The sequence below is a fragment of the Megalobrama amblycephala genome, linkage group LG2 (genome assembly GCF_018812025.1).
Source record: "Megalobrama amblycephala isolate DHTTF-2021 linkage group LG2, ASM1881202v1, whole genome shotgun sequence".
NCBI lineage: Eukaryota > Metazoa > Chordata > Actinopteri > Cypriniformes > Xenocyprididae > Megalobrama > Megalobrama amblycephala.
The window spans coordinates 47,506,082-47,528,307 of NC_063045.1; the positions used below are offsets into that span (position 1 = coordinate 47,506,082).

General features: G+C 39.5%; 1 protein-coding gene across 1 annotated transcript in view; it reads left to right on the plus strand.

Moving 5' to 3' along the window:
- The window catches only part of med13a (mediator complex subunit 13a), a 75,404-nt gene that overhangs the window by 28,941 nt on the left and 24,237 nt on the right, over nucleotides 1-22,226 (plus strand). The window contains exons 4-9 of the mRNA XM_048181560.1: nucleotides 7,198-7,343; nucleotides 13,739-13,936; nucleotides 14,074-14,268; nucleotides 14,361-14,523; nucleotides 15,705-15,818; nucleotides 19,492-20,220. Coding sequence (XP_048037517.1) covers nucleotides 7,198-7,343; nucleotides 13,739-13,936; nucleotides 14,074-14,268; nucleotides 14,361-14,523; nucleotides 15,705-15,818; nucleotides 19,492-20,220 — 1,545 coding nt within the window. The remainder of the gene's footprint in view (nucleotides 1-7,197; nucleotides 7,344-13,738; nucleotides 13,937-14,073; nucleotides 14,269-14,360; nucleotides 14,524-15,704; nucleotides 15,819-19,491; nucleotides 20,221-22,226) is intronic.

Here is a 22,226-nt window from a genome sequence, read left to right on the forward strand (position 1 = left end):
GATGCATTCCCTGCACGTCACTGCACGTTACTCAACAATTATTGTGGTGTAGTGTCGCAGTCATACTGTAAAGGGTATTAAAGATGCATCTGTGATTTTTCTGTTTGCTTAGCAAGGCAGTGGAGGAGACAACTGCGGCTGCAACGCTCAATATATCCATCACGATACCTATCTGCGTAAAACGGCGCACATTTCTGAATATCTGTACACACCCACAGAAATCTCACGTAATAAAATCATGCGCTTACATAGGCACAAAATCATTTGCATGCAGAAATGCATGCACGGTCTCCTTGAGATGCACATCTATGACAAACTACAGGCTAGGATGTTTTATAGGGGTTTGCACACAACTGTCACAAACATTCACACACCAGCAGATGCAACATCTTTTCAGCAACGGGATTCCACAGAGAGTGAAGTGGCATGTGATCTGGTGTGTTTATCTATTATGAATGAACTTGCTGTAGCTATACTGCTAAAAGGATGAATTTCTCCACACCAGGTCCCTTGTTTCTTTGTCTTGGTCGTGACCAGACCCACACAGAATCTTTCTGCAGAATTGGGGCATCTGTCATTTGCAAAGTTCAATAAATCGAGTCCCTCAATAAATACGTGGTCATTTATTAAAATGTTGTGATGGAACAGAAGTAGTGACAGGTTTTCTTCTGTATTGTCATCCAAGTCAAACAGATTATCAGAAAATAAAAGGATGTAAGGCGGGACTTGGCTGGATGGAGACAAATCTGAAGGTGAGATTGCAGTTGATGATTGTAAGAAAAATGATTACATCATCAGAGAGAAATCTGTCAATTCACTGGAAGGTCCAGTTATGATATTTTGATTTAAAACTTAAATGAAATCATTAAGATGCATTTCGAAAATAGATGGGGTGAATTTCCATTTCATGCCGACTTTAAAGATTTGGACCAATTTAATTATTTTAGCTTTGAACTAGGGCTGCACGATTAATCAAAATTAAACCGCACGCGATTTGGCAAAGGCTGCGTTTTTTTTATGCGCACCTTGTCAGTGCAGCGCGGCTCTGTGATGAGAAGAAAATGCTGCTTCATCTGAAAGCCAGAGGGCACTCTCATGCAGAAACTCCAAATATGCCCTGCAGAAGTACGATAACACACGTCATTCCAGCAAATCCCAATGGGCATCTTACTATCGCTGTAGCTGAATAAACAGAAGATTGAAACACTTTGATTGATTTAAACATGACTAATAAACACATGACTACGACAATATATTTAATGCTCTTCACTGTATGGAATACTGTGAAATATGTTGTGTGGCTGTGTGCCTTATTCTGTTTAAGAAGCCACATCAACTCACAATCAACACATCAACACTCAACTGACGTTATGAAGCGAGTTTGGAGTAAAAACATGTTGTTAAATATTGTCTTTTGTTGGACAAGAGTGTCATAAATGCTTCTCATGTTTGGAAAGATGTTTGACATGTTGCTTTTTCAAATGCATGTTATAAGCAACTCAAACTCGCAGTGCTTTTACTACTGATCACAGAGCTGTAGTTCACTGACAAGCTTTGCATAAAAAAAATAATCGCAGCCTAAAGCTCGGGATACACTGGACGATTTTTGGCTGTCCCAGACGAAATATTGCCATTGTGAAACAATCGTGGCGATTTCTGTGATCGTGGCTCTTAATCGATGCTCCTATATTGTACAGTGAGAGAGGTTCAAAGACAGCCGTTTTCCCGGTCTTGCGACCAAAGATAGCCTATGGTAATTTTCTGACAGTGTCAGAAATTCAGCATGATCATCGCACAGTGTGTTTGTGTTTACCTCAAGCTCTTTTCCCTTCTTCTTTCGCCGCTTCCTTTTTTTCAGCACACGTCAAAACTACAACTGCCAAAGTGTGATTCATCATGGTCTTTTTGTTAACTACTAGCGCATGCTGATGACGTTTGATTCTTCTATAGAAACTTGCATCGTAGCTCACGAGTCAATAGGTGTCATCATCGTACAGTCTACATGCTTGTTGTACCCAAGTTTAATAGATCCATGTTGCACAGTGTGATAAAGTGATGATCTTATAGGATTGCTAAAATCATGCGGTGTATTCCGGGCTTTAGCCAAATCAGTTTAAGAGTGATTTCATGTTAATTGCGATTAATCGTGCAGCCCTACTTTGAACATAATTCTGCAGATATTCCTCAAAAATGAGTGTAGAAAAAAAATCTGCAGATTCTGTCTGGGCCTTTTCCGTGTTATTGCAATTTGGCTGGGAATGTAACAGTAGATCCCATGTGTGTGCACACAGTTTGTCCTTGTTTCATATTCAAGTTCAAAGGCATGTCCAGATTACATCATTATATAGTCTGATATCCATTTTTCTACCCTTCACTCCTGGACAGCTTCAGATAAACACAGTGTAGTAAATCTGGAACATTCAGGGTGGGTCTAGAAGATCGCTGTAAATTTAGAACCCTGCCCAGGCTACAGCTCCCAGCTCCTCTCTGCTGCTTTCTGAGCTCAGTTCCACAAGACTGATGTGAGATTCCTGACATTCCAGAACTCCTACTCTCAGTTCCCATTCCAGTACTCCACTCACACACTTATTGACGCTACACACTGGTCATAGATATCAATGGTGAATGCTGAATTTTTCAACTCTCTCCAGTTTTATTCTGTTCTTTTTCCGCCTCTTCATTCTCATCCATCTCGTCTCCCTCTCCTCAGATGCTCACTGCACTCTGACCTTGACCCTGTACATTGACTTCATCAGAAGCTCCTATCTTTGCTCTAAGGAGTGTGTGTGGAGAATGTCTGCAGCGAATAGATTTACAATCCGTGGAGATGTTCCAGGGTCTCCGGTCTGGCACCTCCCTCTATTTTCAAAAATCATGTTGATTAAAAAAAAAAGTCCCCCAAGTTTAATTTTGAGGGTGGAATTTATGGGAGGTATATTGAGAAAGTCAGGGTGTTCTGGCTCACTTTAGAGGGGTTTGTTGGCTCAAGGAGCATTACAGAGTAGATCTACATCAGCTTACATGCAAAAGTGTACAAAGAAAATGAGCACCCATACATATTGCATTTAAAATCAGTCTCCATGATAGTTGTTTTAAAAAAAAAGTCTTGAATTTTTGTAGCTTAGAAATTACTTGCCTCACTTTTTAAAATCCACATACAGTCTCTAGGGAGCACTGCTATTAATTGTTTTCCATTTATTAGTTTTATAGCAAATTTTACATTAAAGCATAATTCAAAACCCATCCCTGTGTGGCTGTTTGTCAAGATTGAGAGTCTCTATGGCTTTGAGCCAATCAGGTCCTCTTTTAGTTAGAACATTGGCTTTGTATTTAGTGAAAGCCTGTTACATAAGATCAATAAACATTTAATTAGCATAAGTGACTGTTGACTAACTAACATTTTGTTTGAGAAACGTCCAGCCGGGTTTGTTCAGCTGTTATGATGAGGCAAACCGTAAAAGCGTGCAGAATATGAGCTCTAGTCGTCTAATCTAGAGGCTTTTTAAGTTCTGTTATTGACTCTGAGCACTTCGTTTAAAGGCCACGCTTTATGAATGAGTGAGAGGATGTCCTTCTCTCTCTTTGTGTGTATAAAGGCTTTGTTTGCAGGATCTTTGATAGATGCAGTAGACCTTGTATGTTTGTGTGTTAACTGCCATTGCTCTGTGGTTGACTGCTTTAATCTGAAGGTATTTCAGAGAGTCTCAGTTCTCTATTTGTGGTAATTGTGTTGCTGTTAGTAATGCACTTCAGTACAGTGGCTGATGTCTTCCAGGGGTTTGGTTTATAGAGAGGCAGTGTAACGGCATGTTCCTTCAGTTGATCACCTGATCTTGCTATTGCTATTGGTCAGGTGACGGAAGACAGACGGTTTGTCATGTGGTTTAGACACATGTGGCATGTTAGAGGGATAGTTAACCCATGAATTTGATGTTTTGACCTGACTGTCTCCACATCATCTTTCTTGTTTTACATTGTTTAACACACTTATTTATATACCATTATAGTGTTAATTGTTTATATTTTCAGTTTCATTTGTTTTAGTAGCGCTTGTCTTTTTATTTTATTTTTTATATTTGTACTTTATTTTTAGTTTAAATTCGAGTACTAAAATTACTATTCAGTTAATTGCTAAAGCAACATTTCATCTAATAGGCAAGTGTTTCATCTAATATTTATATTTTATTTTAGCATTATTTCAATTAAGAAAAACTTTTTTTATTATTATTATATAGTTTTAAGATTAGTTAACAATGTCAACACATTCAAATGACTGAAGCAGGATTTATCCAGCAGCTCTTTGAACATTCTTCATGACAAAACAGTTAAATGTGAATTATGTTGAATGCTTAGACAGAGAAGCTTTTCAGATGACTTGGCCACAGGGGTGCAGACACCACCTGTTTGCCTGTGCCTGGGTGTGCTGCATGTGTAAAGTCGTTGAATTGAGATGTGAAGTGTATTTGTGGGTTTTGTTGTAGGAGTTTGCTACGCCCTGACCAGAGCCACTGCTTTCAGGAAGTCAGTAACAGCCCAACACTACAACTGTGGAATGTTACCTCTTTTTTTTTTTCTTTCTCATGCTGTTTTTCTCACCACAAGCTGTTTAATTTTTTTTTCCCTAATGCTCTTTTTTCATTCTGCTAATTTTCGCCCCTCTAAATCTCATTGGATTATCTGTTTGGGACCTCTTTTCTCTTTTTTTCTTTCTTGTTTTTTTAGATGGAAATGCACAGTCATCATAATTAGCTAGTGCTATCAGGAGTAGCTGGTGTCCTGAATTCTATTTTTGTCTTCGGTTGACTGGTGCGGGGACCATAAAACTGTTTTGCAGTTATGTTTGTTAAAAATACACTGCCATTCAAAAGTTTGTAACATTTTTTATGTTTTTATAAGAAGTCTTGTGCTCACCAAGGCTGCACTTTTTTTGATTAAACATACACTACAAACAGTAATATTATTAAATATTATTACAATTTCAAATATTTTAATATCATTTAAAAAATAATTTATTCCTGTGATGCAAATCAGAATTGTCAGCAGCCATTACTCCAGTCTTCAGTGTCGCATGATCTTTCAGAAATCAATCTAATTTGCTGATTTCAACAGAACACCATTTGAAATGGAAATATTTTGTAACATATAAATGTCTTTACTTTCACTTGATCAATTTAATGCCATTGCTGAAGTTTGTTTCTTTAAAAAAAAAATTGTACTGACCTTAAAATTTTGAACCGTTTAAGTATTTAGTCGTTTTTTTCTTTGTGACAAAAAGTACAACCACTTGCAGAATCATATAAAGTATAAAGTCCCTCTGTCTAAAAAAGGTGAAGACAAAATTTTATTCATCTTAGTTAAACATCTGATGATGAATTGCCCACTTAGAGATAAGGTGTCTGAAGATGCCAATAGTTGTTGCTCTGTTTGTTTATTTTCTCATTTCCAAAGACAATTTTTTTTATTTTCATTTGTTGAGTGGTAATTTTGGACTGGTGTGAACTTGGGCTGGAACAGTGGTTACAGGTCATGTTTTTGTTTTGGGGCTGGTCAGTGAGGCACACACTGATCGCTCTGTCTGCCACTGAATAGAGAACTTCAGGAGCATGCTGTTATTGAGCACACTGTGTGTGTAGACCATGTGATCAAATCTGATGGTGCAGCAGTATTGAGCTCGCTCAGAGAGCCTCCTTTTGTGTGCATTGTTATAGAGAACGTTTAAGATCTGTGTGCGGCTAAAATAACGTCAGATGGCAGTTGTGCTAATATCTCTACAGGGGGCAGCCTGCAGTAAAACATCCTCCCACTATGGCTGGACCAGCGACACATCCATAGCCACTTTATTATATATCCAGAATAAGTGTTGTGGAACTAAACCTGGGTGCACACTGTACGATTTATAATAGTCCTTTACTATTGTTGCTTGTCAGACTGTACATGATCCCTGCTGTAATCCATGTCACACTGTAGGATCTCAGTTTTCATTAATGTCAGACTGTTTGGCAGTCAAGACGTGTTTAAAAAAACGGACGCACGCAAGAAGATTCGTCCGGGGTTTTACGTCAATCCGTGACAAGTTCGTGTTATTACTCTGCTGATGGTGAACATGTCAAACTAGTGATCAAAGACTTCAGATTTTGGCCTAGGATCAGAGGAATCTTTTAGCATTTACAAAAATTTACATTTACAGAAAGACAGCCAAATTGTGGCCAAAATTGTACAGTGCAAGACTTATTATATTATGTTCTCTAGACATAGCTTGTGTCCCTCCTTCATTGCAAGTTGTCATTTTAGCATCTTCTTGGTCAAAATCATTAAGACTGATTGCTTAGAAAAAAAGTAAAAACGTACCCCTTGAATGCATGAATTTAAGGTGTTATTCATGTTTGTTGCACAAACTTTGTTTGAGTTACCAATCAAAGTTTGATATTTCAGTTTGGGGCTTGTTAAGATCTCGACCCCCAAGTATGAGCGATAGTAATTGCAACAATTGCCATAGCAAGCATAATGAGTTCATGCAGGAACTTTTTATTTTATTTTACAAATGTTACCTTTTAAAGCACAATGCAGTGGCATTTCATGGAAATACAAGAGGGTTTTTTTTTTTTTTTTGGTTAAGCAATTTCGCCAGTGGACTACTTTTGTTTTAAGATGCTTTAATGCCTGCGATGATTCCAGATCAGCAGAGCAACTCTAATGCACCGTGGAACGAAGGATTTTAAGCACATATTAGGAAGCTGGTGTAGTTTGGACTGATTTTCACAGAGCTCAGGCTTTACAGAGCTCAGAGTGTGACTAATGTAGAAGAAGTGTTATTGTTCCTTTACATATATTAGAGAGCCTCATGCATATTCATGAGGAGAAGGGTCAAACACAGTGTAATCCTTGAGGTCAAAGAGCAGGCGCTTGCATCTCAATGATGTGTGATGTTTCTCACGTGTTTGAAATGTTGACAATTCTGTTTAGTTACAAATGAATAAGATTTTTCTTAGGCGTGTAATGATCACATCAGATGGCAGATAAATGATTCACAAGATTGCAGTGACGCTGATTATGACTCATTCTGTAAATGCATTAGAAATCCAATCAGATGATAAGTCCTTAGTAGTTGGGTTTTTATGATTAATCCGTTTTTTTCTTTCTTGTTGAAGCACATGTTGCTGCTTAACTTAAACACCTGTTTCTCTCTCTCTTTCTCAGAGAACACCTGTCTTGCTCCTTCACGTTCTTCCTGCATGGAGACAGTAATGTGTGCACCAGCGTGGAGATCAACCAGCACCAGCCTGTGTACCACCTGAGCGAGGAGCACCTGACACTGGCCCAGCAGGCCTCCAGCCCATTCCAAGGTGATAGAACACTCTATACTTGGTATACTTTTTCATCCTCCCCCCCTGCTTTTGTTTCTCTTCTCCCTTTTACTCTTTCCCACATTTCCTTTCTAATCAAAGATGAGATGAGGTTTATAATTAGTAAAGCCCAGTGGTATCCTGTCTGCCCCTCCTTATCTCGAAAAAATAAAAAAAATCATTAAAATACAGAAATAATGTTAAAGACCTTTTCCTGTTGTAGTTACTTGGGGAAGAGGGAAGTGTTCTTCATTACCAGTAACATGAGCAGGGCTTGACGTCCTGATGGTGGCTTCTGCACATCCTTAAATCCTGAAATGCTCAAACAGAAACAAACTGTATGATTTAATGTTTTTTTTTTATTGAGCAAACCTTTAAAGGTGCGCTAGAAACAGTTTTTACAAGATGTAATATAAGTCTAAGGTGTCCCCTGAATGTGTCTGTGAAGTTTCAGCTCAAAATACCCCATAGATTTTTAAAAAAAAAACTTTTTAACTGCCTATTTTGGAGCATCATTAACTATGCACCGATTCTGGCTGCGGCCCCTTTGCACGCTCCCTATATTGGGGGCGTACATATTAATGATCCCGACTGTTATGTAACAGTCGGTGTTATGTTGAGATTCGCCTGTTCTTCGGAGGTCTTTTAAACAAATGAGATTTACACAAGGAGGAAGCAATGGTGTTTGAGACTCACTGTATGTCATTTCCATGTACTGAACTTGTTATTCAACTATGCCAAGGTAGATTCAATTTTTGATTCTAGGGCACCTTTAAGTTCCAGAAAAGCGGAATTATGTGGTCCTTCCAAAAGGCTGTTAGTGACGGTAACTTTAACCCTTTGACGTGTACTGTCACACTGGTCCGACAGATCCGATTCTCTGAATTGCGGTGCAAACTAACATGGCGGCGCCCATTCGCACATTATAGATCAGCTAACATTATTATGATAAATGTTTTTAACGACAGAACGCATTCACTTATACATATTTGAGAATCGGAATATCAGGTAGTTGATGCTATAGCTAACAATTGTGAATATTTTGAACAAAAAAGGAAAAAGGAAATAAAAGCGATACATCTGTCATGCAGGGCTGTTGTGGCTGCGGTGTGTCACATGACAAGGCATCACCATGGAAATAATAAAGTGAAACGTTCTAAAACAATGGTTGCCTCAAACTCATGCTGGGGGGTCAGCTAGAATATTTTAAACTGAAGTGTGAATAGGTTAAGGATTTGCCATTTATGAACATGTGCCTGGGTGGGAAATCATCGCACTTCAGAAGATTTAGGCCTATTTAAAGGCACAGTATGTAAGGTTTGCCGCTAGAGGTTGCTTATTCAAAAAAAAGGCATAGCTTGATGAAGCCATAAATGAGCATGAAATCATGGAGTTGTTGTCTTCACCTCCACAGCCAATGGAAAGCAACCCGACAGGACTCAGGCAGAAATCATGTTCATGGATGAGCTAATGTATTAAAGTTACTGTGGTAAAAAGCAGGGCAGGGGGGCGAGAGCATGCAACATTTTACGCTGCTGTTTTTATTATGCCTATATGCCGCAGTCTGTCGCTGCCGCTCGTTTAGTTTATGTATATTTTAAGATTACAGTTACGTTAAACGTCCACCGCCTCCTTCCCTGAACTTTGTTACTGTTACGTTTGATCACTTGTTACACATTCACACATGGCAGCACATAAAAAACAGAATGGTGTATGAATGCAGCTGTATTAAACACAAAATGTGGGACATCGTTCCAGCCCTCGTATATAACCGTGATTAGTTTTCTGTCGATAAAGTTATCCAAACAGTTGCTCACCTGTCTAATAAAATGCATAATATATTAAAGCATCTTTGGTGTTTCCATGGTTTTATGGAAGTAAAACCGTAAATCGAGGGTAGCGTGGATTTGACGTCACTGACAGGCAATGCAATGACACAGGCCATTACATTGGTTAAAATTGTTGATTTCTCTGGAATTGTTGGAAACATGTAAGTACACAAGTCAGAAAAATATCTAACATTGTTCTAGTGGTTTTTGGAAATTTTAATCTAAAAATCTTACTTGCTGTGCTCCGTTTCTTTTATGTCTCCAAGGACTATCAATGGGAACTATTACTTGTGACGCACACTTTTAAATGGATTGCATCCAGTATTGTGTATTTTAGCTTGGCTGGAATGCTGTATTGACCAATTTGCATCCAGAACCATGCACTAGATCACATCTGATGTTGTTTTGCATAATTGAAATCGTTTGTGTTCCTGCGAATTAAAGTTTTAAAACATAATTCATCCTTTTGATGGGAAATAACCTTTGCAGTGAATCAGGAATGTGTGATGTGTCAATTGGAACCAGCTGACCTTTTTCTCACTCGCCCGCTCTCTCTCGATCTCCTTTGGTCTGCTGCTCACCGTTTCTGACAGTCTCGGATTAGTGAGCGTGTGAGTGTTGCGACTATGACCTCATAAAGAGCAGTGAGAGGGGTGTAATGAACTCATAGCTCACTTAACTGAGCAGAAGAGAGAGAGAGAGACTGGTAGTGTACAGATTGCTTGACAGAATAAATGTGAGGTGAACAGTGTGATATTGGAATACATTTGTTTGCCTATTTGTCTGAAAATTGCTTTATATCTGTGTGATGCCCCCAATCAAATGTGGACCAGAGCTGCAGACCTCTTTCTAACGATGGCCGACATGCGGATACCTCTTTAGTGGATTCAATGCTTCGAGCTCCCCTGCAATGCAAATTCTGACCTTCCGCCCTGCCACCTGCCTGAAGAGCTCGATGCCAGGCTTCCTTTCTGTAAATATTTTGTGTATCTCAACAGAGTCTTTTCTGATGCGCTGCGACGAGCCCGCGGTCCAGAGGCCAAACTAATTCTGGCCCCGTCACCTTGGCTCAATCAGGGAGCTGTCGGATATTAAAAGAGCCATTTTTGCCTGGAGAGACATTCTGCGAACGAGCCGTGTTTGTTTTGTTACATCTGGTCAGCTTGGTTTTTCTTGAAATAATGCAGTTTGGAGGCTTTTGTCTTAAAGCCAGTGTTGATAAAGGACAGTGATCTCTGTTATAGCGTGTAGGTTTAAGCCACTGAAACCCATTAAAGATGAATCGTGCCACCTTTCCATTTGTACAGCCCCCCTCCCCGTTCCCGCTTCCCATACCTCTTCCGGATGGACGGAGGTGTCCTCTGTCATTGCGGCTTTTATGGATTTGTGTGATGAAGGCCATGGAATGAGCCGGCTAATGGAAGGACACGTCCCCCTCTCTTTTTCTCCCTGGAAGCTCCTTTCTCCTCCTAACCCCTCATATGTAGATCAATATATCAAGTACAATATGAGATTTCCTTGAGAAAATTTGTGACCTCATATGTCAGTGTTTAGTTGTTTTTTTTTTTGGCATGAAAACGGCATGTAACAGAGCTGTTCTTGAGAAACTGAAGTGTTTTTCTAAGATACCAATAGGGTGAAAACTGATGCTGTTGCTTCCATATTTGTGCTTCACCCTTTCTTGCTCTCTCTCCTTGTCTTTTTCTTTCATCCTGTTTCTGTCTCTCTCCCTCTGAGTGACCTGTTTATTTAAGTTGGTTTATGGGCTCAGAATGAGTACTGCTTGGCAGTAACTGGAGGCTGTGTTGATATGAAAGGGTTTCAGAAAGTGTCTGAGAGAAAGGAGGAAGGAAAAAGACCCGGCTGCAGTGGAGGAGTCATTTAAGACCACAGTTAATGAGGAACAGAAGTGCAGAGAGTGGTTGAGAGAGAGCCAGGCGGGAGTGTTTGTACAGTGTTCCCCGCTTCATAGACTCATTTGCTTTGGCCCTGTTCTGATTACACGCTCTTCACTCTTCATGTGTTTCTTCTACATATGCTGGGCTTTTTACATTGGAAGAACCAGCAACTTTCCAAGGACAACTCCAGATAAATGCCACTTGATTGTACTTTTTAGCAGAGGTTCTTTTGCCATAACATGTTAACACAAGTACTTACATGATGGGTAAATTGCTCAAGGGCAGAATGGTTAAATGGTTATGCCCCGATGTATGCTGCATGGTCTTGGTAATTCCTTTTGTTCACTAGCTAGTGTTGTCAATCATGATTTTTTTTTTTTTTTTGTATGTGTGTGTGAGCTTTTAGATATACAATTCATTCCAGTTAACAACTGAATTTTCCCCTTCATGTCTTTCACAGTGTAAGCTTAATGCACAAAACTTTCCTTTTGGTTTTCTTTTTGTCTTTTGTACAGAAATATTGCATAAAATAGAATGAACTAATATTTTAAATATTAAAATTTTGGTTGCATTTTATTTTATAGTATGTGCACTTACGTGTACTTACACTGTACTTACCTAAGAAAGTAGCGGTTAATATAAGGTAACTACATGGGTTTAGGGGTAGGTTCAGGGGTTAGTACCTAGTTATTACCCAGTTATTCTAATTGTAATAAGTAATAAGTACTATTAACTAGGGCTGTGCTCAGAATATCGATACAACGATACATCGTCATGAACTCCTGACGATGCGCGTATCGATACAGCAGCTGCCGTATCGAGTCTGTCTTGCATTTAAATCTAGCCAATCACGTGATGTCAATTGACGCTAGCAAGCAATGCAAGCAGACATTCACGTTTCTGTGAGCTTTCATTCGTAAATAATCAGCTGTTTTATCGCGAATGTGAACAGGAAATGCGCTCTCGAACGGAGAAACACGCGATCTCCAAGTCATCGATCAAAGCGTGCTAACGTTTTAGGACAGGTCGATGGTATATAAATCATGCCCGAACGTTAGCGTTTGTCAATCAAGCCAAACCGTCCATTCAGAAACCGAGAAAATTGGAGGCCGATCTCTCAGGTTGACGCGCGAGCTGGCTTGACTTAAGTTTTCGTGAGGATATAGTTTATGGACTGTTTTGATTTCGGTAATTACATCTAGAAAGGTAAAAGCAGTGATGACATATATAATAGAGATATCTGAAAGTGAAACGAAAGTGATATTGGCCTCGTCCAGTGGGGAGGACGCACGAGAGGAGACCTGCGCATTTAATTGGTATGTGTATACTGTAATACTGCATTTACAATGCTTATAAGTGGCGTGCACTTTGATCGTGAAAGTGAAAGTGCCCTTTGCGGTCACATCGCATCATTTAAATCTTGTTAACATTAGTTAATGCACTGTAAACCAACATGAACAAACAATCAACAACTGTATTTTTAATAACTAACATTAACAAAGATGAACTAATACAGTATGTATTGCTCATGGTTAGTTCATGTTAATACATTATCTGATGTTTAATAAATGAACCTTATTGTTAAGTGTGTATTGTAAACTCATGTAGCCCATATTTTGTAGACCACGTTAATAAAAAAAATGTTGTTCTAGAACATATTTTGAGTTGATATCCAAAAAAAATCATTTTTACAGATGGAAAAAAAAAACAGGCAGTATAGACATTATTATAATATTATAGCCAATATAATTAACCAACTTAGTTTTCTAACAGTCAACTTACTGTTGCAAGTGAAATTAGTCATTGAGCTTTGTTGATATGCTTCAGTGTCACTATAATTGTCAATTCAGTTACTGAGGGAGTGACTTTAAAAGCAAGCTTTTAAAAGAAGCTTTTTTGTGACAATTTTTTTATATTTAATTTAAATCATTGGTTTTTTTTAATGACAAAAACAAAATAGTTTTTCAGTTATCACGACTGTTATAACACTGGTTATTCAATAAACACATATTACTGTTACTAAACTCTGCTCAAAATAAATTTAAATTCTAAATTGAACCATATCGTGATACGTATCGCATCGTGGCTTTAGTATCGTGATGCGTATCGTATCGTGACATTGTTGGTGATACACAGCCCTACTATTAACTGTAATAAGTACAAAATATATACATGGGGAACAGGACTGTAAAACCAAAATTGCTACCAAATGCTACCAATTTTTTATATTTTTTAAAAAATAATTTCAAGTATTTTTTTTTAATAATAATTGAACATTAAATGTTATCGTTTGTATTTATTATTACATGTATTATATAGTTTAATTTTAGGATTAATTCCACTGTTGGTTTGTGGAGCTTAGTTTTATTAAAACCCAGCTTTAATTGTATTATTGTAATATAATAATAAAAATAATAATGATAAATCATCTGCATCTGAAACATTGATCTGAAATATTGATATTTGCATAAATATCTCCTTTTTTGAGTGGCAATCTGTGATTGGGATTAAAAGAGCACAGTGATTATGATTATCTCAATCTCAGTTAAATCAGATAATCGTGACAGGCCTATGTCCCAGATTCTTGCCCTTTATGCCACAAACGCCCAATATCTCTTGTTCTGTACTGTTCATAGAGTGTAAATCTCTTCTCTTCTTCTCTCTACAGTGATTCTGAGTCCATTTGGACTGAACGGCACATTGACCGGCCAGTCCTTCAAGCTGTCTGACCCTCCGACACAGAAGCTCATTGAAGAATGGAACCAGTTCTATCCCATCAGCCCAACCTCCAAGGAGAGCGCAGAGGACAAAATGGAGGACATCGACTGGGAGGACGACTCCCTGGCAGCAGTGGAAGTGCTTGTTGGTGAGTTGGACCAAAATATATTTTACTTAAAAGGCTGTTAGGTAAAAGAATTGCATTGTGGAGGCAATACATGTATGCGTGTACAAGTGTGCATTTATTAGTTGTTCATTGTGTTAATGCGTGGGCTTTTTCTCCAGGTGGTGTGCGCATGGTATATCCTTCATGCCTGGTGTTAGTCCCTCAGTCAGACATCCCCACTGTAACACCTACGGGGTCGTCGCATTGCACTGCTGTCTATTCAAACGGCCATCAAGTGCCTGCTTCAAACCGTGACCCTGCCATCTCTTCAGTGACCCTGACTCCTCCCACCTCACCCGAAGAATCTCAGACAGGTGAACCTGCCTCAACCTTGACTCAAACCCATACCAATCTCATTTCATGAGCAGCATCCGTTAAACTCTCAAACTTTTCTTTCTTTCTGTAGTTCACTCTCACTCAGCACAGAAGTGGATGCGGTTGCCGATGGCAGTGGATGGATTCAGTGTTGACAGCACCAGTCACCATGGTGGCAAGATTCCACGCAGGATGGCCAGTCAGGTGGTTGAGAGCGTCTGGCAAGAGTGCAACATCAACCGAGCTCAGAAAAAGTAAGTTTACTCAGACATCCTCAGAACAAATCTTACATCAGATAATCCCATTTCACAGTCAATATAAATTAAAGACAGAGCCAACAATGCACTGCTAAAACTGGTACAATGAAATGCAATATCTGAGCCACAGAATGTTTTATTATTGTTTGTTTAATAAGGAGAAAATGAAAGCAAGTACAAGTCATTGCTGCTAGTTGTCTCACAGGGAACTGTTCACAACTTGTCTGTAAGGTTTTTATTTTGAATTTGCACAGATATATAATGTTTGTTCAATCCATCTTTTTGTAACAACGTTTGTCAATTCTGTTTTTAAAATTCTACTGTTGTAAATTCTACTTAAGCTTCCTCACATAAATTTGCTACTACTTACTGTTTCAAATGATATGCCATATGAGGTCAATGGACGATAGACATTTGGATTTTCTGCCCGACATACTGTAATTACCTCAAGGACCCGCCGTTAACGATCCATCCCTCATTTCCTGAGGAGATTTTTTTATTTTATTTTTTTCTTCAACTAATCAGCTAATAAAATTTTGGTCGACTAAGCCTCTTCTAATGTTTAGTTGACTATTATGGTGCTTTACCAATGTGTGATACGACGCTTATCTTTCGGTTTGGTTTTCCACTGCAGTTTAGTACCGCTTCAAAGTGGGTGGGATTATAGACTGATCGTTGTAGTTGAGCAGCCTCTACTGCCGTGGATCCGTTCCTCTGCTACCAACGAGAGGAACGTCTGCACCTGGTCTACTGATCACGATACAGCCATTTCTTTTTTCAAGATGCATGCGACGGTCGTTTGAAGCAAGTCATTTTAAAAAAGTCGTGCAAACAAATTATATTGTGGTGGCTGTACTGTGGTGACTATTTAAATGGGTTTGGTGTCTCGTGTTTCAAATCCAGTGACGCTGGTAGTGACGATTCTCTTTGACAATCAGTGATCATCTGCAGTGTTTACACATTACATTTTAGTATCGACGCGGCTCGCTTGGAGCCTGAACCGAGATGGTACAATTTAAGCGAGCCTCACCGTACCATGCAGTGAAAAAAGGGCCAAAAAGTGAGCCGAGCCGTGCAGTGGATTTTGTGGTTTTTTTTTTTTTTTTTTTTTTTTTTTTAGAAAGCCATTCAGAAGATACAGAGTTTGATTCCAATCTTGTTTTATTGTGTCTCCACAGACGGAAATTCTCTGCCACAGCCTCCAATGGGACCAGCGAGGAGGAGACGCTGATGAAAGTGGGCGCCTGGGACTTTGTTGACTCCACACAGAGATCAAGCTGCAACTGTTCAAGGTACAGACATGCGAACTCACTTAGCCTCGTACTCTCATAGGCTCTCCTTGTTTAACCATCCTGCACTGCTGCTGCCACTAATCGCTTTTATGTAGCTCTTATAGTGTCATCTGTCACTCTTTAAAATGACAGGCATTACATTTGTCATGAAGTATTAAATCAATCTCTTTGTGAAAACCAGAGGAACTGGCTTCTGAGTGATTGTGTTAAGCAGGGCTCCAGACTGAAACCAAAAGATTGTTGTTATTTGTTACTGCAATTATTAATGCTAAACAATAGTAATTTTATGATTAAATTACCTTTATGATTAAAAATCCCCCAGCTCTACTAAATCAGGTGCTGGTGCCACCATCTGTATCTAGTCTTGCAGCTCTGTAAATTGCTGAGTTACATCTTGGTCCCTCCACTTGCATCTTTTTGCGTCGTTTTGTGACTCCTGAGTGTTTTACACTCTTTTACATGAACTGTATTCAGATTTATATTTAATGGAAGTCATCTGAACTTTGAAGAAAAAATGTTCTATTCCCATTTATAAATCTATTCCCATTTGGCTTCGTAGCATAATAGGTAAAATACAGTTTTATGAATTTGAATTTGACACTCAGCATCATTACAGAGCTCTGAGTGTGTATTTGTTTCATAATTAAAGAGGGAGATAATTAATTTATGTCTGCAGGAAGTGTTTTAGGTTATTGTTCCTTGCTTCATGAAAGGGAATTTTAGCTTAGAGTTTTCATGGTAAAAACAGGCGGGGGAAAAAAGAAACAAATTAGGTAAATCACTTGAACTTTTTAATTATTTTAATAATTTTGTACTACCAAAAAGGCTGTTATCTCTGATAAGAGTCTGCAGTTACTGCCATTGAGCATAATGATGTAAATAGCCATTGTTCAAACTGTCACTGGTTACATGCTACAGAAAATTATAACTTGTTATAACTTTTTTACAGATTAGACACTAGCTGACTTGCTGGCCAACTGTAGTTTTCGTAATAGATGCACACTAATGTTGTCGCAGCTTGCTGTTATAGGGCTTGAGAGGAACGGAGATTGGCTTTCACTATCAGTGTAGTCCAATAATATCGGTGCTGTTGACATGCCTACTTCAGGTAGATAATGGTTTTGTAAACAAGAAGCAGCAAGTACTAGAAAGAAGGAGCCTAAACACTATCTGTGGAGCATTGTAAGTAACGTTAACACAGATTTAATGTCATGTAGTGCAGTGTGGTCTTGCTGTTAGTCGTCTTCTCTTTCTTTTCATTGAGTAGCTGTTCAGTTCAGGCCAAGTGAAGGCCAGGTGCTGTGGGACTGGTGTCATTTGCCAAATATATTTTTTGGAAGAGACCCAGCATGAGAGGTATGATGAAACTCGGAGTCCCCCTGTGAAGTGAAAATGACCATGCATCGACTGAGATCCTTTCTGCTTGCTTAGCATTCTGCTCGTGTGTATGTGCGTGGTATTGTGTGCGTACATGTGAAATTGTTTTGAGTGTGAGAATAAGAGGGTATAATTTTACCTTTGACTCCTTTGTGGTCTGGTTGTTGTTTTTTTGCTGTTAAGTTTGGTTGCGCAGATAAATGTTTCTCTGAAGAACTTCTCAGCTATTATTATCAGCTATCGTCTCTCTCTCTGTCTATATATCGCCGGCTTTTTATTTGAGGAGGCAATGGATGCAGTGCCGCCTCAAAAAATTGGATGAGAAACAATGTAAAAATAAAACAATGCAAATATTATATAATGTGACATTGTAAAGTGTATAAATCACTTATTTTTCTAAGGTAACACTGTCCAACAGTAGCCGGTAAAGTTACAGCGTGAGTCCGTGTCTCTCTTGCCTCCACTGAGCCCATTCGGTTTTAACAGACCCCTAAAACGTGCAGTGAGTTTGGTGGGAGAAAGTCATGTGAGAGAAGGCAATGCCTCCATCGCGCCATCCATTGGTTATGATTCGTTTGTGCTATAAGATCATCCCACCTCTTGTTTTTGTGCGCGTTCTCGGGATGTGGCGGTGCGAGAATTTTCCCATCAGTTAATCAATGTGACAACATTGATTGTCACCAGGGGGCGTGGCGCGGGGCCTCCACCTTTTTTAAAATCGCTTATGAATGCCAGTATGCGGCCATGTGCATTTTACTTTCACTTTCAAATTGCTTGAATGGTGGGTTATTATTCTTACTGAAAACGCAACAACAAAACAGTACAACAACAAACTTGCTTATATTAAACATAGTATGTTTATTAACAAAACAAATAAGAATACACCATGCTAGGCCTAATATAAAACAACAAATAGGCTAACTTATACAACGTTTATATAACTGTAGAAAAATAAATCAAACTGTGGAAAGTGTGGAACCAAATAAATAAGGAACAGAACGTTTAAGTTCTTGAGTCAAGAGCAGTGAGTAATTCTCTCTCACCTTTGTTCTTTGATTAACGTTAATGACATTTTAAGATCTGCTGCTGCTGCACACAATGTGGATCTGACAGGGTTCTCATTTTCTCACAAATCTTTACGCTGATTTAACTAATTTAAGAATGCTCTTATGAGGACAATGAACATTTTGGCATAATTTGGCATAATGTGTGTTGTGGTTCTTTTTCTAGCGCGGAAGAGATCTTGATACTGGCGCGTGTTGTGTGTGTGTCACATAGGCAGGACATTCACAGACAGCACGTTCTCTTTTGTCTTGTCACGCTTGAATGGTTTAAAAGCATTTGCATGAATAAGAGCTTGATCGTATAACACATAAAAATGGATACTGTGTTAATTTTGTTAAATATTTTTAACGTGTTAAACTGAAAAAAAATTTGCCTCGTTGCCACGGTGGGCAAGTGATGAAACCAGTGTTGCGACTGAACACCAGTAACACCGACTACCGTAGTAAAGCCTAGTGCGTTCGCGAATGTCTGAATGAACAAAATTATGGTGTTAACACTTCAGTTCCTACCTCAAAGTTACCCCGTGGTTTCTTTGTTTACATATATGGGCTAAATTAAGTTCCTTGACCCCTGAACTTCTCAACTTCCCTGAACTTCGCCTTGCTTTCAAATACTAACGTGCATACATATACCAGACTGTTAGATATCTAAACCAAACTGAAGTTTCCTGGCTTTGTAACATAAGTAGTTGTTGTGATAGCTTTGCATTTTTAAGGGAGGGATAAAAGCCTACGGGCTTATGTGTTGAGATTCTGTGGAGGCTGAGAAGGTGACTGCCTCTGAAGAAAAACATTATAAACAAGAGACACTGTAAAAGGGATCCCACAGGGAAACTCTGGCAGCTGCGGGGCTTTACATATCTCAGAGAAAGTGTGGACACACGTTATCAGGTCAGACAGACTCTGATAGGAGTGGAGCGCTTGTTGTTAAAAGGGTGGTTTCTTAAACCTGTCTTTGGACCCGACAGGCAGAGAATCTTCATTCAAAAGTGTTTTTTCAAGGATCCAATAATAGTTTGAAAATTCTAAATAATGAGCTAATTAAGAAACTGTTACATTTTCTCTGTTACGAGTCTCAAAGGCCTATTAAACCTGAAAAGAAATGTTATGAACCGTCTGTGAAAAGAAATGAATTAAAAAAATGATTTCTGGTAATAGGCTTTCTTATTAATGATGTCATCAGTTCATAACTCATGTCCCTGTTGAATTAAAATATTTCTTTCTCTTATTAGGCACAAAACATTGAAGCAGAGAGCAGGCAGCACGCCTGGTCAGCCGCCCACTGCCGGTCAGACGCAGCAGCCTCCCGTCAAGCACAAAGCCGGGGAGAAGCCCGAAAAGGGAGACAAGCAGCAGAAACGCCCGCAGACGCCCTTCCACCACCGCAACTCCGTCTGCGAAGATGTCTCTATGGAAACCGAAGCTTCTGCAGGCCAGCGCTTGGCTCTTAGAGGTCAAGAGGGTGGACGCTTTTCTGGGCTCCGCCAATCTGATGTGAGCACTGGCTCAAAACCACCACAGCTTCACAGCGGGGGTGGAGCTACCGTGGGCAACAGTGGCTCAACGGAGATGGTCGGCTCCCCTCAGCCACCACCTCTGAGCCCTCACCCCTGCGAACGTGGCGAGGAAGCCACAGACGCCATTAAAAACCCCTCCACCCCACACAGCCAACATTTTTACCCTCCTTCTACAGAGCCATGCCTCCTGCCCCAGAAGGGCCCAGATGACGCCCGTTTGGATCCCCTCACCCAACCTTTTCCCCCTGCGTACTCTGAACCCTTGGAACCTACCCCGTACATCAGTGCAGCAGTAAACCTGGATGATGACGGGAGTCATGCGCCGTGGAGGTTCTTTAACTTGCCGCGTAGGAAAGACGCAGAGTTTCCCACACCATCACTACCAGGAGACAAACTCAGAGAAGAGGCGTCACTCGGAGCTGAAGGGATTATGTCTGCTACTGAGTGAGTACCAGGTTCTTTACAAACTATTTCATGCGCTTATTTGAAGGCTAAATATCATTTCTGAGCTACCGGGGTCACCAAGTGAAATGGCTAAATAAATAAATAAAATAAAATGTATATATATATCTCGAGCAATTCCCTCTGTCATCCATAGGTTGGACAAACATACAGTTCTACCCCCTCACTGACCCTTTGAATTAAATAGGCTATACTTTATGTAAATGACCTCTGCTATGATTGGGTAAGATGTTGTTCATCAGGGTGGGCCAGCTTACTGTATACTGAATAGATGTTGTTATGCAGATTTGGGTTGTGTTAATGCACTCAACCTATATGGCTACACATGTTTTCAAAAGACATTTTTTGTTTACATTCTCTTTTACAACCTCCCTGAAATCTCAAACAATGCAGTGAACTGAAAGTACATATCTTGAGGATTTAGAGCTCTCCATAACCCGTAAACAGCCAGGAGGATTGTATTGTGCATTTGTGTTGTGTAATAATGGCTTAAGTAAATATGTTTCTAAAGTAAGAGCAGGACCACCCTGTGGACCCCCTTAATCCCCTCGCTCACGGACCTTTTATTTGTAGCAGCCAGAGTTTGTTAGCGAGAGCCCCCAATACTGAACCCCAAACGTTCCCGTCTGTTTGTGCAGTATGTGTTTTGAAATAGCTGTGATGTAGCCCCCCCCCCCCCCCACACACACACAGAAACTCACACATAAACACTCTCGTTCTGTGTAGAATGTTCTTTCTCTGAGTGCACACACAATGTTAATCTCTCGCGATGCGCCCTTTTGACATCATACTTCACTAATGTGCAGGCCCAGCACTGTTGTGAACTAGGAGATTACGTGTCCATCTCACACGTGCGTACAAACACTCTGGGATTTTAGTAGGGATTTAGAGTACAAATGAGCAAGTTACAATTTTAACTACTGGCTTGTGGACCTGAAGGACACATACAAAAACAAGACGGAGAATTTTGGGGACTGTTTTTCTTCACATTCTCTAAAATTAAGGGACTGTTGCTAAAAAATATTATGTACAGAACTGTTCAAAAGTTTGGGGTTGGTAATTTAAAAAAAAAAAAATGTTCTGCTCACCAGAGTTGCAATTATTTGATAAATAACATAGTAAAAACAGTAATATTGTAAAATGTTATTACAATTTAAAATAACCGTTTTCCATTTTAGTATATTTTAAAATGTAATTAGGGCCCAAGCGAAAATTCGCGCAGGGCCCTCTTGTTCTTCTAAGGATTATTATTATTTTTTTTTATTTTTTTTTTTTTATTTTTTTTCCGTCTTCCGGGGCTTTTTGGGGGCCTTAACATGCTCAAAAACTCTTGAAAATTGGCACACACATTGGAATCCGCGGCCATTAGGACGCCGGAGAGGCTGGTACCCGGGCGTGGCAGGGGGGCTCGACAGCGCCCCCTTGAAAAAAGTCTGAAAATTTGGTCCATATATTAAACACGCTTGCACGTATTAGTATGAAACTCAGTACACATATAGACCTCATCGGGCCGAACAACTTTCGTGCTCTAAGTTAAACACCACGCCAACAGGAAGTCAGCTATTAAGGGTTGTTTGAAAAACGCATGCTCTGGAATTTGATATACTCCTCCTAGACGATTAATCCGATCGCCACCAAACTCGGTCAGCATGAAGTCAAGACACTGATGATTAAAAATTGCCAGGGGATTTTTGATATCTCGAACGGTTTGGCCGTGGCGAGGCAACGAATTTATGGCGAGAAAAAGGAAACAGGAAATGTGTTATAACGTCTGCATACATATATTGATCTTTATGAAACTTCACGAGTGTGTTCGTTATAGGAGTCTGATCACATGGATGTGACTATTGTGAGTCAAAGTTATAGCGCCACCAACTGGCAGCAGGAAGTGTATCACTTTTTGAAATGTTTTGAGATCACCCTCTTATTTTTACCTGATTTGCTTCAAACTTCATCAGTGTAATGTCAATACACAGCAGATGTAGACC